Raw genomic sequence first — 18,325 nt, 5'->3', positions numbered from 1 at the left:
GTTTCTAGACCAAAAGTGAATCTCTGATAGAAAGCATGTAGTTGAATTTTTAAAAAGTATTCTGCCAATCTTTTGCTAGGAGAGTTTATTCTATTTGCATTTAATATACCAATAAGGAAGGACTTCTGCCATTTTGCTATTTATTTCCTTAAAGAGTTTTTGTTCCTGAATTCTTCCGTTACTGCCTTCTTATATGTTTAGGGATTTTTCATAATAATATGCTTCGACTCTCTTCACATTTCCTTTTTTATCTATATTGTATATATATTTTCTTTGTGATCGATTTCAGTAAATTCTGGTAGCTTTTAATCTTTCAAGGAAGTTGTCCATTTTTATCTGAGTTGTCAAATTCATTGGCATAAACTTGTTCATAACATTCTGTCATTCATTTAACCTCTGTACAATCTATAAATGGTGTGATTTTTTTCATCCTTTATAATGATATTTTTTGTCTTCTTTTTCCTGATCAATTTGACTAGAAGTTTATCAGTTTTATTGGTTTTCTTATAGAACCAACTTTTGGATTCATTGATTTTTGTTGTTGTTTTTCTGTTTTTAATTTCTGGTTTGAACTTTATTTTCTTTCTTCTACTACTTTGGATTTAATTTGCTGCTTTTTCTGTTGTCTTAGTTTAGAAGCCTAGGTCATTGATTTTAGATCACTTTTCTTTTCTAATATGGGTGTTTAGTGCTATAAGTGTTCCTATAAGTATTGCTTTAGTGGCATCATACAAATTTTGATGTTGTGTTTTTCTTTTTCTTTAAAATATTTAATTTAAAATACTTAGAACAATTTCATTATGATGTCTCTGAGTTTTTTTTTTTGTTTTTTGTTTTTTTTTTTGCTAGGGGCTTATTGAGCTTTTTTGATCTGTGGATTTATATTTTTCATCAAATTTGAAATTTTTCAGCCATTATTTCTTCAGATATATTTTCCCCCCTTCTCTCTTCTTTTTCATCAACTCCATTGTTTGCATATTAGGCTGCTTGAAGTTGTCCCACAGATAATTGATGGTCTCTCATTTTCTTTGAACCTTTTCTTTCTACTTCCTTTTGGGTAGTTTCTTTTGCTGTGTCATCACATTCACTGATGTTTTCTTCTGTAGCATCTAATTTGCTGTTAATCCCATCCAGTGTATTTTTCATCTCAGACATTGCCATTTTTACCTTTTTTTTTTTTTTTGAGACAGGGTCTTGCTCTGTTATCCAGGCTGGACTGCAGTAGCACAACCACAGCACATTTCAGCCTCGACCTTTCAGGCTCAAGCCATCCTCATACCTCAGCCTCCTGAGAAGCTGGGACTACAGGCACAAGCCACCATGCCTGGCTAATTTTAAAAGTTTATTTTTGGCTGGGTGCGGAGGCTCACACCTGTAATCGCAGCACTTTGGGAGGCCGAGGTGGGCGGATCACGAGGTCAGGAGATTGAGACCATCCTGGCTAACACGGTGAAACCTCATCTCTACTAAAAATACAAAAAATTAGCTGGGTGTGGTGGCGGTCGCCTGTAGTCCCAGCAGCTCAGGAGGCTGAGGCAGGAGAATGGCATGAACCCAGGAGGCGGAGCTTGCAGTGAGCCAAGATCGCTGCCACTGCACTCCAGCCTGGGCGACAGAGCAAGACTCTGTCTCAAAAAAAAAAAAAAAATTATTTTTGTCAAGACAAAGTCTCGCTGTTTTGCCAGGGCTGGTCTTAAACTCCTAGCCTCAAGCGATCCTCCCACCTTAGCCTCTCAAAGTGTTGGAATTACAGGCATGAGCCACTGTGCCCAGCCCATTTTCATCTTTAGAAAGTTCTGTTTGATCCTTTTTTATGTCACTCATGTCTACTTAACTGTTTGAACATGTGGTGTACAGTTGTAACATCTGTGTCAGTTCCGAGTCAGTTTCTATTGATTGATTTTTCTCCTCTTCGACAAGACGTATGCTTCTGCTTCCATTAATATCTTCTGGTCTTCCATTCACATATATCTACTGTTGAGTTCATATTTTCTTTGGCCTTTTTCATGAAGGTTATTTTAGTTAAAACTAGATAATATAATTAATGGAGCCTTTGAAATAAGCAGTAAGTGCAACATGAAAATTTACCAGTGTGCCTAAAAAAAGATTCTTGCAAAGAAACTGAATTAAAGATCATATTAAAAATGCAAACACAAATGAACAAGGAAAAGCTGAGATGACAGTTCTGTTTCTGTTGTGAGCTCCATGTTATCCACACGAAGAGATTGAAGACATAGTTCAATCAAATTGGGTAAGAAACTGGCAAAATCAAATCTCTCAAAAAGACTCCCACTGCTGCTACCAATTAAGACAAATTATCAGCCACTTACAAAAGAGAAGCATGATGAAGAAGCAGTTTTAGCATGTGAGATCTGAAGAGCTCAATTGCTGCATGTGAGATTCACCAGAGGAACCTAGGGAAGATGACTGGGGACTTTAGGGGCCTGGATTTAGATTAGGTGCCCCTTCAGGCTACCTGTGTCTGTTGGCTTTGATGGCAGAACCACAGTGGGCAGTGTCTCCTGTGGATGGTGTGGGTAAGTTTCAGATATAATATGTCAAAAGCATAACTTAGAGACATTGTTAGTTATCCACATGCAAATTATTCTTATGTCAGAGACAGTCATTAGACTGTTGACAACAAACATGCAAAACCAGGAAATAATAAAAGAGAAAGAGGAGATGGGGTATGGGAAGACAACACATACATTCTGGAAGCGGCGGGTTTCTTTTCTTGGGTAAAGAAATTAGCTGATAGTTAGGAAAGATGCTTGTCTGCTCTTGAACATGTATCTGGGATTATTAAGAAAAAAAAAATTAGTTCTTTATATACTCCCTGAAAAACCTTGAGAATTTAACTGTAGAGTGTGCATGACAGAGGCTATCTCTGTGCAATGTCTGCCCGTGGCTGTCATTTAGTACCTGCACCAAGTCAGAACCATTTTCCTCCTCTGAATTTTCTCAGGGTTTGTGCTTTGCTTTTTTTTTTTTTTTAAAGCAATAGGAAGAAAATGTAGATAATTTCATGTTGTTTATGTAGATGGTTCCACTTTTAAAATGGCACAGTAACTTCTTTATTTAGACCTGGTAAATACAAGATTATTTAGCATGTGGGATTTTTTGTTTGTTTGGCTGTGAAGAAATTTTATATTTAGGTTTTTCTTGGGCTATGTAATCAGCACTGTCCTTTTACTAATGGTTGCCCATCATTCTAGGCTTTATCAACTCCTTTATCACCCCAGCTCAAAACACCAAACTTAAAAATATATATATTTGGTATACAGAAAGACCTGGCATAATGCACATTTTGAATGTGCATTTTTATTACCGAATTTGTATATGTAATAGATCACTACAAGTCTTCCAAGAATTACAAATATATTTCCATATTGGTGACAGGTGTTCTATTAAGCATTTAGCATGAGAGGGTGCTGTTCATCTTAGTTGGGGCTGTTCTGAATTAATTGTGACAAGCTAATAAGATCTTTTGAAAGTTTCTTTCCAAGCTTCTTGAGCTAATGTTTTCCCTCTGGCCAGTGGGGTAGACTGAACTCTTTAAAGACATGTGGGCAGTTGCTATTCATTTAAGCCAGATGGCATGTGTCAACTCCTTTTCCTGGAAAGGGAGAGGTTTCTTTTTTGGCTGCTGTAATAAAGCCTTGTGTGACTTCTTATGAAACTCTTTTCTTTACATAAATTAGTACTTATAGAAGCTTTTCATAGGACTTTGGGCACTCCTCTTTCACTTATGAAGATTCTTAGATGGTTGTATATAAATGTTTTCATGTGTAAATTGTTTCATTGAAATTGTGCTGTAGCAAGTTATTGATTAGGTTATTACATAAAAATAGTATTTTTTTGGGATAAAAACAAAATAAAGAGATTATATGACAGGCAGTGAGTGGCCCTTTAATATTTTTACTGGTTCCCCAAGCTGCTTACAGTCAAGATCTGAGTTAGTGGTTGGCTGACAGTGGACAGCACTCTTAACAGTAGCATGAGGATGCTTAGGGAGCCCCTGGAAGCTGCCATGATCCACAGTCAGCCATGGATAGTCTTCTTTATGTGAGCACGGTAATTGCAGCTCTTGACTTTTAACACGCATAGTGAGTTATCACCTTAAATTGAATTTTGTTTTTCCTTTTTGGAAGAATGGAAGGTAGGTGAGTGAGTGAATTCTACAAGCATTTGATTTTTATTTATCCTGATTAAATCCTAAGATCCTGGATTTTAATGACACTTTTTATCTCCACATCCAGAATTCTAAGAATTTGGGGTGTGAACTGGGCATTTGATAAAAGTGACTTTTCTGTTTTCTGGTTTTCTTGGTAATGGATTTTAAAAGTCTGTTTTACTGGGAGACTTATCGAAATTTTCATTTCTTTAAGGTGTTGACTTTAAGGTGAAAACGATTTCAGTGGATGGAAATAAGGCTAAACTTGCAATATGGGTAAGAGTTTTTAAAATGTATTTTTAAAATATTAAACTTTACTTTTTAAGGATGCAGAAATTGATTTGTGTAGTGTTCTAGAGGTGGTGAATGAACAATTTGTATTAAATAACTTTTGGGAGATTTGATACTGATTAAAGGATAAACAGTAATATCTTATAATTGGGCAATTAGGCAGCTATGTTTTGTTTAAATTTTTACAATGCATAATTCTTTATGAATATTTCAAAACAGAACAGAATATTAAAAAATCATCTCATCTGCCAAAGAGAATCATAATTGGATATGTTTCTTTGCAGTTTTAAAAAGACTATCTAGACTGAACTAACACTAAAGACAATTTTTAAGGGGAGGAGGAATGACGTGATATTTAGGAAAAAATTTTATTTTTCTTGTTTGTTAGTATAGATATTTATAAAATTTGAGGTTTCAAACTTTGGGCTTATTTTTAATGCCTCGTTTTTCCTTATTGGCTTCTTTTCATTTTCCTGTCAATCCAACCATTCTGATCCCCATTGCTGTACTAGCCAGAACTCCTCATGCTAGTGTCAAATAAGGTAGCATTAACTGTCAAAAATATCCAAGATGCTTAGTGTCTATGTTTATCTCTCTCTGTGTCTCCCTTTCATCAGTCTATTTACGCACCTACATACCGATCTATCTATATCTGTCTATCTAAATATGATCGGTTATATATATACATATATTAATTCTAAATATATACTGTTTTATATATCTAATTTTCCCATATACTGTGATAATTATACATATATGTTTGTAACATAAGAAATCATATTAGAACTGATCAGCAGTCATCAAATCGAGACATATTTCCACATGGTAGTTAAATGGTAAATGCTGTTTGTACATCAGTCACAGATTGAAAACAGCAAGTGTTCATGCATTGTATGATGTCATATTTCTTGGCATTCTCTGAATGGCACACTGTTTCTAATACACATCCCCAAATAACAAATAACTATGTAAGTGTGTTTAATGTTTTTATGTCAGTTTTTCCTAACATACAATACTTTAAATTTGTTAACCTGTTTGCCTCTTTCCCCCAAATATGTTTAATATCAATCAGAACAGTAATGTCTAACAGAAAACAATTTGGAAAATGTTGGACTAGACTATGGTAAAATGTGTTGAACGATATAAGAATGCTGCCTTTTTCCATACTAAAGTGGGGGCCTCTGATTTCCATATGCATTTCATGGTTGATTTATTATCCCTTTCCGGCCTTGCTGCTGCTTTGTGAAATACATAGATTAGAGTAGTATCTGAGGCTTGCTGGTTGCAGTGAGGTTTTTCTCTCATAGTTTCGTTTTGTTTTAAATTTATTTTCTAGTTCCTGCCTAATAAAAAGGCTGGCAGGTATTACTGAAGAGACATTTTTACCATAGGCCTATGAACATTTTTTAAAGAAGAGAGGTTTTCCCCCTGGCTGTAAGAATAATACAGGGTCATTCTAAAAGTGATAATTGAGACAATAAGACAGTAGCAGAGAAGAACATCCATAAAAGTATACCACTGAATACATTTTAGTGAACATTCTTTAAAATATCTAGGGAGATGTATATATACCACTATACATACGAGTATGTGAGTTTTCCAAAACAAAGGGATTATATCTTACATTTTTAAACCTGTTTGTCCTCCTTTCCTACCACCTCACCGCCACTCATAGTATGTGCTGTATCCGTTTAGATGGCCAGCTAGTATTCCATTTCATAGCTGTACTTTTAGTCAACCTTCAGTGAGAGATACTTACATTTTTGCTAGCTTTTCAGAAAAGATTAGAGCTCTTTGAGCATCCTGATTTATACGTCTGTGTGTACTTGTCCAGTTACTTTAGAATGTGTAGCTGGAAGTAGAAATGAATATGAAGTCTTAACATTAATGTACACCAAAAAGCCTTTTTTTTCAGTTTATACTCCCACCAATTGTATTCATATTCATTCTGCCACATCCTTATCTGTACTGTTATCATTCTGTTTTTGCTTCTGAGTGTTACTGTTTTACTTATATTTGTATGTCTTTTGATAAGAGATTTTTGCCTGTTTATTGATCATTTTAAAAAATAAGTTTTCTTTTTACATATTTTACCCATTTTATATGTTAGCATTCATCTTTTTCTTCATTAAAGTCTTTATATAATAAAATTATTAGCTCTTTGTCATGTGGTACAATTTTCTAAGCTATCATTTGTCTTTAAATCGTGTATCAGTTGAACATATGTTTGTGTTCTTGTGTGTGTGTAATACTAACTGCCATATGCTACAGATTTTTTTTTCCAGTTTGTCATTTACCTTCCAATATTGTTAAGGATGAATATGGGGATGGGGAGGCGAAGAGGAGGTAAAGGGTGTTCTTGTCATTCCAAGGTTTTAATATTTATATGGTTGTATCAGCTATTTTTATCATGGCATTTGGGTGTAACGTATTTGGGAAGGCCTTTCCTCTGTATTAGAAATATACGAATCCATAGTTGCCTAATTCTTCTATAGTTTTATTTATGAGTTTCTCTCCTACTTGGAAGCTTCTTCTAGGATGAAATAGAATAATTAAGCATAGCCCTGCCCCTCCTACCTCCTGAAAGTGCATACTCATCATGACCTTGTTTTCTTCTACTGCCTTTTTGTATGTCCTTGCTTCACTTTCACTCCCTACATCTATTATTAAGCCTTTCTAGTTCTTTCCTAGCCCTGAATTTGTCTATGTATCTTTCAGTAATTTCTTCTTTCCTTCCCCCATCAGAAAATAAAACCACAGGATAGAGACAAAAAGCTGTGCTTCATTTATCTTACAAAGATGTTATTATACCTACCACATATTCCTGTTCTGAAAACAAACACAAGCAACAATCTAACTTCTATTTAAGCATATACACTTTATAGTTACTATAAATCCTGATGCAATGCTATTGCACATGGTTCCCTCCACCCCCTAAATTATAACACCTATTTAAACATTTTTATAAGTGAATCCAAAAATGGCAAGGCTCTAAACATCTGGCCTAATTATTAATAAATATTCACAAGCAAAGTTTCAAAGTCAAGTGTAATATTTCAACATTAAAACTTTCTTGCTATGGTTTTTACTTTTAAAACATCAGGATTTATGGATATTTTAACTGGAATTGCAGTTCTGACTTTTATGTTGTGTTTCATTAAGGCAGTTTTTGAAGTTGATCTGAATGAAGACCAGAGAGAACAAAGTTCATGTTCACTTGTTTTTCTGCCAGCTCTGGAAGTTATGGATACAGTTTCCTTATGCAAATAGAATAAACTTTTTTCCTGTTATCACAAAGTCTTGGGGCTAAAATATTTCATACTTGGTCCTTGCCCCAAACTATTTGTTATGAATATAGAATGGTGTTCCATGTATGGAAAAATAGCTGCTTCTTAAATTTCCAAATTCACTAATTCACTGTATAGAAAAATAGCTGCTTCTTAAATTTCCAGATTCACTAATTCAGTAATTCGCTGTTCCAAATCCAAGGCTTGTCTTTTCAATAATAGCTTTTCCTTCTTTTTTTTTTTCTTTCTCTCTAAAAAAGATAGTCTGTACTACTAAAAGTTAAATGCTTAACATGGTGCAGTTCTCAAAGTTATAATGTATCTGGATACTGAATAATTTGAATATTACTAATTTGTCATTTTTTGCATGTAAGCAAATAGCTAGGATACATTCTCATAATGATTTGTCATTTTAAAATATACATTTTTTGTTGAGTTTTTATGAATCAGATTGTCTGAAATAGGTACTAGTACAAGGCTATGAAGAGCATTTCTAGTTTCTTACTATATATATTACCAATTGCTTCCTAAAAGTGGTGACACTTTTACTGATATACATAGTAATCATTTTACTATGATATGCATAGTAGTTATATCTTTTGGCTTCTAGTTGATTACTTTTTTTTCCCTGCAAATTTGGGTTTTGATTACTTGAGCATAGTGATCAAAAAAGATCACTGGGCATCCATGTGCCATTTCAGTAATGATTAGTGGACTACAATATTGACTCGTCTCATGTTATCAAAGTTATAATCTGCTTTAGATAGCAAGTTCACTTTGCTTTAAACAGCTTTTAATTTATATTATTGTTCTTGAAAAGGTGAGTAAATATGCAAATTGAATAATTTAAAAATCCAAGGCAGGTTTTGTAAGAAACTTAGAGGCAGAGAGAATTTTTGTAAAGAGAAAAATCATTTATTTTATAAATTTATCTGTTTAGAACATTTACGTTAAATCTGTTACTTCTTCACTTAAGCATGGCAGGGTGGGGATTAGTTTCTGTGGTGGTAAGGATCTGGAAGGAAAGGCTTTCAAATTGATGTAAGTATATCTGTGGAAGAGTGGTGAATGTTCAAAGTGGTTTACATTGAAACGTTACTTTCCTCTTAACTTTAACCTCTTCTGGGGTTATAAATGACTGCAGATCCTCCCTACTGTCTTGCTCAAGCCCCTCACGCCCCTGGTTTGAATTCTTCTCCAATCTTATAAACCTCTTACAGGTTATTGTAACATTTTTGTATCTAGAGGAGCTTCTGCTTGTCCCATAGCAAACCCTCATTTACAGCAGTGGGACTGGTAGCTAAGTTGAGGTTTGATACATGTTTTTACTTTTACTTTTCTTTAGGTTACTTTGCATCAGCAGACTGCAAACTTTTTCTTAAAGAGCCAGATAGGAAATAGTCCAATCCTGAAGTGGGCCATGTGGCAATACGTAAGCAAATAGGCCTGCTGTGTTTCAATAAAACTTTATTTAATAAAACAGGTGGTGGGCTGAGCTGCTTTGTATAATCTTAGGTACCTTGAATCCATAGTCCAAGGATGGTAGAAAGACAACAGAGAGAAGGAATTGGGCCCGGAAGTAAAGGCTTGTTAAATAGATTCATTCTTTTTTTTTTTCGCAACAAATTCTGAGCAACTATCTTTTTTCAAGAATTGGTCTCAGCACAATGGTTAAACTGGTGATTAAACAGATGAGTCCCTGCTTTATGAAATTTACATTTTCTACCAAGTGTACATTGTTCACTAACCCTAACATGAGTCAGCAACAACATGTAATAAAGAATGGCTTGGTTATATGCATTTTCTCAAAAGGAGATACATAGAAAACACTTAAAAGAGCCCAACCTAAAAATCTGTTACCTAAAGTAAGACATCCCCATAATTTTCTTCAAATCAGTAGTTCTCAGCCTTGATTCTACATTAAAAGCACCTGGTAAGATTTTTTTTAAAAAAATTCCTGTCATTACCTTAGACCAATTAAGCAGAAATTTTTTGGAGATTAGACTCAAGATTCCCAGAAAATTTCATTGTGCAGCTGGAGTTTAGAACCATGGGTTTCATTTCATGTATGATAAAAATCTTAAATTCAAAACAGCAGAAAACCTTTACATAGTTTCATTTTTCTAGAGATGAGTATTTATAAATAATTTTATTTTGTGACACTTGTCAGTAATTGAACACATCTTATTTAAGTTCCAGTTTTTTAATGAGCTCATGCGTTAATACTATTTAGTAATGCTGTTTGACTTTCTACTCTTAAACTAGTATATTGAAGGTCTATTTATACTTTGTTTAATTTAATAATGATGATCATTTTTAGGATACTGCTGGTCAAGAGAGGTTTAGAACATTAACTCCCAGCTATTATAGAGGTGCACAGGGTGTTATATTAGGTAAGTGTTTAATTTACTATTTAAAAATATTTATTGGAGTTTCTGATTGTCCTAGTCTGTGAAAGTTAATATGTTTTTGTTTTACTTCTCGTTAGAGGTACTTTTATGTAATTTGTAGTTGTATTAACTTCATGTAATATTAATGAATATTAAAGCTTGATTTTAGTCTTGTCTAGCACTTAAAAAATAAAGACAAGACTAATTTATTTGGTTTGAAAACATGTCAATGAGAACATAATTGAGGATTAATCAGCATATGTTGGACTGTCTTGGAGTGTTACAGAAACTGGGCTTCAGTCATCAGCATATTAATATTTGCGGCAGTTTATAAAGGATGAAAATTATTTGTTGATTAGTAGAATCTGCTTTATTAGTCCTAAAAATATCACAAAGCACTTAACACTATTGATTTATAATCAAACAAAATTTAGAAACCAGATGTGGATTCTCAGTGTAATTTGTTGAAAAGTGCTTGTTCTTGATATTCCTGGGAAACTGTTTAAAATGAATATTGATCAATTGTATTAATAGGTAGAATTCTCTTTTTTAAAATATTATGGCTTGATAGTGACAGCCTTTTGGTTCAGCATCTCTTGAGTTTATGAAACACTTTAATAAGCTTTTTGTTATAATGCAGAATGACATAAGATGAAAGTGATAACAGGAAGACCACCAGGAACCCATGTACTACAATTTTTTCAAAGCTATAAATTTTGGTTCTTGTAATAAACAAATTAATGGGGTCATAGGTGTTTACATTCATGTATTTTTTTTTTTTTTTTTTGCCACAGATTCGAATCTAAACACTCTGGTTTTTGGATAGACCTCATTCATCATTATGAATGGGAATAGCTGTTGTTTTGCTTTAATGGGTATTAAATGGGTTTTCACTTATTACACAGGATATAATTTCATTTCTGTGACAGCATATGTTAATAGGATTGAAATGTATATGCTTTTAAAAAAACACTTGTTTCTTCCATTTGGATCAGTAGACACTCAATCGTTGAAGACAATAAAAAACAGACTTGTCTATATTGCTTAGTAATGCTAACTCCTAGCTACATATCAGAAATACGCCATTGCTTCTTTCTTTAATGCTTATTTAAAAAATGACTCCTTTTATTTCAGTTTATGATGTCACAAGAAGAGACACATTTGTTAAACTGGATAATTGGTTAAATGAGTTGGAAACATACTGTACAAGAAATGACATAGTAAACATGCTAGTTGGAAATAAAATTGATAAGGTAAGAAGGCAGACACTTGGCATTTTGGTTCTATATTTTGGTAGCCTTTCTTAATCATTGCATTTATGTTTTAGGAAAATCGTGAAGTCGATAGAAATGAAGGCCTGAAATTTGCACGAAAGCATTCCATGTTATTTATAGGTAGGTGTGTGAATGAATATCTGTCGTTTCGTTATTAATGAGGAATTTTTGAATGGAGTTTTTGCCAAGTTTATTTCTTTATGAACCATAAAATGTATTTAGAGTATTGTTCCTAGTTGCCTTGTGTTACAAAATCTAACTATATAGCAAGGTTCTTTATTCTTCTTCCTGTAAAATGTATGATCATATTATGTGAAATCATATTAAAAAACAGTCAAATTATTCCTCACAGGATATAATGACATTCAGTAAAGTTTGGCACCCAGTGCTAAAGTTATGCCTTGCTGGTCCATATGCTGATACCATCGGCACCACCTGGGAGCTTGTTAGCAGTGCTTCAGCTCAGGCCCTACCCCAGATTTTCTCAATTAGAATCTGCATTTTAACAAGCTCTTCATATGGTTTGTGTGCACATTAATTTTTGAGAAACATGGTCCAGCAAGGGTTGCCAAATTACAGCCTGGTCCAAATCTGGCCCCACCATTTGTATTGGTACACAGCCATGTCCATGTGTTTACATGTTGTCTGTGGCTGCTTTTGTGCCATATGGCAGAGTTTAGTAGTTACAACAGAGGCCATATGGCCCATGAAGCCTAAATATTTACTATCTGGCCCTTTACAGAAATAGTTTGCCAACCCCTCATCTAGAAAATTGGATGAGCTATATCAGAATCACCTGGGCCCTGTGCCTTATTACAGGTTTGAAAGGCAGTTTATTGAAAGCACTCCAGTTGATTCTGATGTGAAGCCAGTTTTAGGAATTACTGATTTAACCATTCCATGGTGTTAGAAGCTACTAGGAATCTGCAAATGAGTTGAGAGGACTTCATATATAGATAGAAGCAGAGTGGAATTAGTGGAAAGTATTGAGATTTTCAGAAAGGAATTGAGTACTTTTACTGCTATATGTCCCCCATTTCCATACATTAGTTTACCCAGTATTTATTGAACACCCAAGATGTAACAGTGGACAAAACTGACAAACTTTCTGCCCACATGGAGTTTACCTTCTAGTAAGGGAGACAGACTTAAATGTAAGTAGTGCTATGAAGGAAATAAAACATTATAAGGGGAGAGAGAATGACTGGAGTGGGTTAGGGTTAGGGTTAGGGTTAGGGAAAGTTCTTAGAGGCTGTCCCATTTGAGCAGAAATCTCTCAGGTGAGGATCTAGAGCAAGCTTGTCCAACTCATGGGCTGCATGTGGCCCAGGATGGCTTTGAATGTGGCCCAACAAAAATTTGTAAACTTTCTTAAAACATTATGAGATGTTGTGCTTTTTTTTTTAAGTTCCAGCTATCATTAGTGTTACTGTATGTTATGTGTGGCCCAAGACTATTCTTCTTCTTCTAATGTGGCCCAGAGAAACCAAAACACTGGACACCCCTAGTCTAGAGGGAGATCATCTCAGGCTGAGAGAAGAGCGAATATTTCCTGAGGTGAGAACCAGGCTACTGTGTTAAAGGAACAGGAAGAAAGCATGTGTACTGGAGCATAGTGTGTGTTAAGGAGAAGGCAGATGGTGAGAGATGCCATTCAAATGGTAAAGAGATGGATTGTATTCCAATTGTGGTGGAAAGCAGGGAAGCAGTGGTGTGACCTGATACTCTAAAAAGATCCTGTTGTGTAGAAAATGGACTAGGGGAAACAGAAGCAAGAGACTAGTTCTTCTCTTGCAGTGGCCCAGATGAAGGAAGAAGCGGTTTGACTGTGTAGCCGTAGAGGGTGGTGGAAAATTGGCAGTTCTGGGAGATACAGTGAAGGTACAGCTGACAGGATTTGTGGATGGCTTGGGTATGGAGGATAAGAAAAGAGAGCAATCGGGCAGGCGCAGTGGCTCACGCCTGTAATCCCAGCACTTTGGGAGGCCAAGGCAGCCAGATTACGAGGTCAGGAGATGGAGACCATGGCCAACACGGTGAAACCCCGTCTCTACTAAAAATACAAAATATTCACCAGGCGTGGTGGCGGGTGCCTGTAGTCCCAGCTACTCGGGAGGCTGAGGCAGGAGAATCGCTTGAACCTGGGAGGCAGAGCTTGCAGTGAGTGAGATCGCACCACTGCACTCCAGCCTGGGCGACAGAGCGAGACTCCGTCTCAAAAAAAAAAAAAAAAAAGAGAGCAATCAGAGATAACTCCGTGTTTTAGGCATGAGCAGTGAGGTAGATTGTGCTGCCAATAATTAGGATGTGAAAGATTGAGATAAGAGCAGGTTTAGGGTAGGGAAGTGCGGAATGAAGAATCTCACTTTGACATAAGAATGAGACATTTTCCCAATAACCGGTGGACATGGTGGTCATTGGCATTTAGGTGGCATTTAAGGTCATGTGATTAGAGTGGTGACTTCAGGAAATGTGGATAGAAAAGGGCTGAAGAAGCCTGGGCAACATAGTGAGACCTCATCTCCAAATAAAATCAGCTGTGTGTGGTGGCATGTGCCTATGATTCCAGCTACTCTGGAGGCTGAGGTGGGAGGATCACTTGAGCCTGGGAGGCCAGGGCTGCAGTGGAGCTCCCACTGCACTCCAGCCTAGGTGACAGAGTGAGACCCTGTCTCAAAAACAAAACAAAGAAAATGGCAGAAGATTGAACCCTGGGGGATTCCAGCAATTAGAGGTCAGCAGAAAGAGGAAGTGCCAGCAAATAAGGCTGCACATGACATGCCAGTGGGATCAGAGGATTTTCAGGCATGTTCAGTGTCCTGGAAGTCAAGGGAACAACTTGTTTGATAGAAGAGGAAGTGATTAGCAGTATCAAATACCAAAGATGTCAAATAAAATTAGGATATTGGATTTGACAAGATAAAGGGTGTTGGTGGTCTTGGAAAAGAATGATTTCAGTGGAGTGGTGGGAATGAAAGCCTAAGTAGAGTAGTTTGAAGAAAGAATGTGAGATAAGAAGGCAGAAACAGCTTATGTGGATAACTCTTTAGAAGAGGTTTCAAAGAGAGTAGAGAAATGGGTGACTACAAGAAGGGCATGTGGCCCAGAGAGCAAGTTTGTTTTTTAATAGGATGGAAAATAATTTGGCAGACTTTTAGGCTGATTGGTATGATCCAATAGAGAGAGCGTTTGATCCTTCGGTGAATGAGAAGGGATGGGACTCCAGGAACAAAAGAAGGCGATGGCTTGGATAGCAGCAGGGACAGTTTATCTGTTCTCACAGGAGGGAAAGCAGAGCATGAGGATACATATGCAGGTAGCTTGGTAAATTTATTAGTGGGGTGATCAGGCAGTTCTTGCCAGATTGCTTCTGATTTTCTCAGCATAATGCAGCTAGATTATTAGCTGCGATAGAGTTTTGAGAGGAGGGAATAAAGTAGTCATCTCAGACAGTGAGAAAGATCATCACTAAGGAAACGTAGGGTTGGTAGCAGTGCTGAGTGTCCACTTGAGTTTCATGAGCAAACATTTGCTGTGGGACCAATTTTCATGGTGGTTTGTCATTTTGTCCAGCTGCCTGGAGCTGCTTGGTTGAAGGCACAGAATAATCAGGTTAATTGTTTAACTTGTATGAATTTCCTTATTTTAAAATAGGAATAATACCTGCCTTGGGAGCGAGTCGTAAGAGTTAACTGAAAGCTTAAGGAAAAAACTTTCACATGCTATTTAAGTAGGGCTTTACAAGTTACAATTCTATCACAGTTTTAATATTATAAACCAGTATTTTTTTGGTATAAATTTATATACTGGTATTCTTATGTATAGAATTTAAGTAGCTCAATTTTGAGATTTGGAAATTCACCAGTTGTTGACCTGTGGGGAAAAATTACTGATTTGTTTCTTAATATATTATAGGCTGATATTTATGCCCTGATAGTTTCCCAGAAAAACATGAGAATATGGCCAGAAAGGAATATACTATGAATGACCTTTTTCCTTGAATTTCAGAGGCAAGTGCAAAAACCTGTGATGGTGTACAATGTGCCTTTGAAGAACTTGTTGAAAAGATCATTCAGACCCCTGGACTGTGGGAAAGTGAGAACCAGAATAAAGGAGTCAAACTGTCACACAGGGAAGAAGGCCAAGGAGGAGGAGCCTGTGGTGGTTATTGTTCTGTGTTATAAACTCTGGGAAATTCCATCTCTTGCATATTTGATCAGATAGTGACATCTTTCTGTATATAAACTCTTTAACTGCTATTTTAGGGACCTTGCAGTTTGCACATAATTGTTTTATATCATAGCAGTAAATATTTGCAAGAAATCCCACTCATCGACCCCGGGTAAAATGTTATGGTAAGCATGCACAGTTTGCAGTCTACAGTTTTTTTATGTAGCGCAAAATAGGTGTACCTTTATAAGTACATTCAATTTTATGATTTACATTTATCATGTAATTTTTTAAAAAATCCATCTATCTAGGATATGTTGATACAAAGTCTGCTTTTGCTATTCTTTTTGCTTAAATACTCCTATCATTTTCTGAATTACTTGGTATTTAGAACTCCTAGAACCACGGGGAAGAATAGAGGTACCATCAAACGTGGCAAATTTTCTTTCAGGAATAATAAAGAGCATGATTCCACAGCTTTTCTAGGATGTTTGAGATTCTTTTTTAGTACTAAGCAGAATTCTTATCACAGAATGTAGCCCTGGCCAATTTATAACTAAATCTCTATTTGTTCTGATGACGCTTCTAAAACAGCATTGATAAGTTAAAGAAGCTTGGTATTTTTAATTTACTTCAATGATTAGCTCAGTTGCTTAACTGGAGTTTTAATCCTGTGATATGTACATTGGATTCATGACTCTGTGCAGCATTTTTAGTTATGTGGTGTTTGGCAGAATGACAATAAGGTTTTCCCCCATTTTGGTTTCAGGAGGACATGAATAGTGTGTTTATTGTAACTCCTCATACACTTTTAAAACCAACATCTTTTTTCATAAATGTTGGTAGTGTTTGTCCAGGTAACTTAATTGTAGCTTGTGTAATGTTGATGAATATCTGTATCTTACAGCTTCCATAATGGCTAGTTGATATTCAAAAACCTATTTCTGTGTTTTGAGGGGGTGGGGAAAAGTGATAATTTGAGAAAGGCATATTGCTTCCAGATTCTGATGTGTGAGGGAAAATACTGTCACAATGAAAATCTTGCCAATTTAACAAGTAACCAATAGTTCATCAAAACCAACTTGTACAGACTAATAAATCTTCTTCACAGTATTCAGTTTTCTCACCTCTTGCTATTGTATATTGTAGATTTTTTTCATTCATGTGTTATTTAATTTACACTGATCTCTGCTATTTTAACCCCCCAAATAAGTTATTTGTCCTTTAAGGTTGGTTACTATAATACCCCTCAGTAAGATTCCAATATTAATTTCTGGGCAGTTTGTTCTCTGTATACAATTGCAAATGGTAAGCATTTTTGTGAGTGACCACTTTTGCAATATGTTTGTTAATTTACTTCATGTTGGGTTCTTTCTGAAATGTATATCTTTACATATGAAAACCTCACATTCTATTTGATTTACACTTCCTAGTCTACATTACATGTGGTTGAAGGTTTTATACATTCTATATGCTTTTACTAAATATACAAGATTTACTACTAGAAATTTGGAGAAAGAACACTAACACGTGTACTTGTGATTTGTTCATGTTATATTAAAACTTGAGATTTGTGTATTTATGTAGAGTCTGTATTGACAAGACTGTTGTTTTTTGCTCCTTGAGCTATATAATAATCTGTGTATTGGATTGTTGTCTTGATTTGGTCTAAATTTGAATATATATGAGTTACTTGAATATAACAAAAATGAATTTTGTTTGATAGATTTATATTGTAACCTTTTTCTAGTTCTTGAATAAATATAGCCTGCTTTCCCTAGATGCATTTGTGTAGGAAGTATATACATTTCCCTATTACTCTCATCAGCTGAGGAATATGTACTGTTGTGTTACTCATATTATGTGGCTTACATTTTGTTATTTTGTTGCAAGCTTAGTGTTTTGTAGTGGAGGTTTTGTAAATGAAACGGTTGTAATATCTAAGGTCAGGCACCTAGTAACAGGGTTTTGTTAATTCTTTTCAGAATCATTGAAGCAGTCTTAAAGGGTCTTTTGTAGATGGTACAAATTAGAACAATTAGAGTATAGTATTTTGCGGTCTAGGAGTACTGAGATTGACCCAAACAAATAAAAAACTATTCAATTTCTGAGTAATAGTTAATATTTATTGAAAGCTTCCTTGGTGCCAGGTGCCATTCTAAGTGCTGAATTATCTCATTAAACCTCACATCAACCTTAAGAGATTAGTACTCCTATTATGCCCATTTTAAAGGTGAGGACAAAACAATGTAGGTATGTTAGGTAACCCCCAAAGATCACATAGCTCCTCAGTCATTGAGCTGGATTCCAGTGATGGCATTTTTACTCCTGAGCCCATACTCTTCACCATCGCTCCTTTTGCAATGGGTAGTTACCAGCTTTTTGTAACACAACTGAGTTAAGGCAGTTCCACTATTTCTTTATCACTCTTTTGTTGTATGTAATAGAAGTATTTCAGACTTTTTGGTTATAGAGTAAATCCCATGATGTAAACCTACGTCATAAGTCATGTGACATAAAAGTTAAGGTAGTGGAGTAGGTGGTCTTATTTCTTTCACCTGCTCAGAGTGGACTGAAAATCCTGACTTAGAAAAGGTACAAAGTTAGGGGACTTATGGTACCTTCACTTTTTATGTGAGAATAGAAATTATGGAAACAGTAATTTGCTCAAAACTGAAATCTGGGGGTGATGTTTTCATTTCATGTATTTGATTGCCATCCGTAAACTCATACTTGGTG

General features: G+C 35.5%; 1 protein-coding gene across 2 annotated transcripts in view; it reads left to right on the top strand.

Moving 5' to 3' along the window:
• Nucleotides 1-17,697, top strand: part of RAB18 (RAB18, member RAS oncogene family) — a 36,274-nt gene extending 18,577 nt beyond the window's left edge. Inside the window, exons 3-8 of one of the 2 annotated variants that reach the window (XM_003269396.4) lie at nucleotides 4,389-4,450; nucleotides 9,098-9,184; nucleotides 10,073-10,145; nucleotides 11,277-11,395; nucleotides 11,470-11,536; nucleotides 15,425-17,697. In XM_003269396.4, the coding sequence (XP_003269444.1) occupies nucleotides 4,389-4,450; nucleotides 9,098-9,184; nucleotides 10,073-10,145; nucleotides 11,277-11,395; nucleotides 11,470-11,536; nucleotides 15,425-15,600 (584 nt within the window). In that variant the 3' untranslated portion in view covers nucleotides 15,601-17,697. The remainder of the gene's footprint in view (nucleotides 1-4,388; nucleotides 4,451-9,097; nucleotides 9,185-10,072; nucleotides 10,146-11,276; nucleotides 11,396-11,469; nucleotides 11,537-15,424) is intronic. The other variant, XM_003269395.4, reaches the window with a different exon arrangement.
• Nucleotides 17,698-18,325: the final 628 nt, after the last annotated feature.

This window comes from Nomascus leucogenys, chromosome 18 (assembly GCF_006542625.1).
Source record: "Nomascus leucogenys isolate Asia chromosome 18, Asia_NLE_v1, whole genome shotgun sequence".
NCBI classification, from domain to species: domain Eukaryota; kingdom Metazoa; phylum Chordata; class Mammalia; order Primates; family Hylobatidae; genus Nomascus; species Nomascus leucogenys.
The sequence above is the reverse complement of the archived record's forward strand: the minus strand, read 5'-3'. Positions and strand labels throughout refer to the sequence as shown.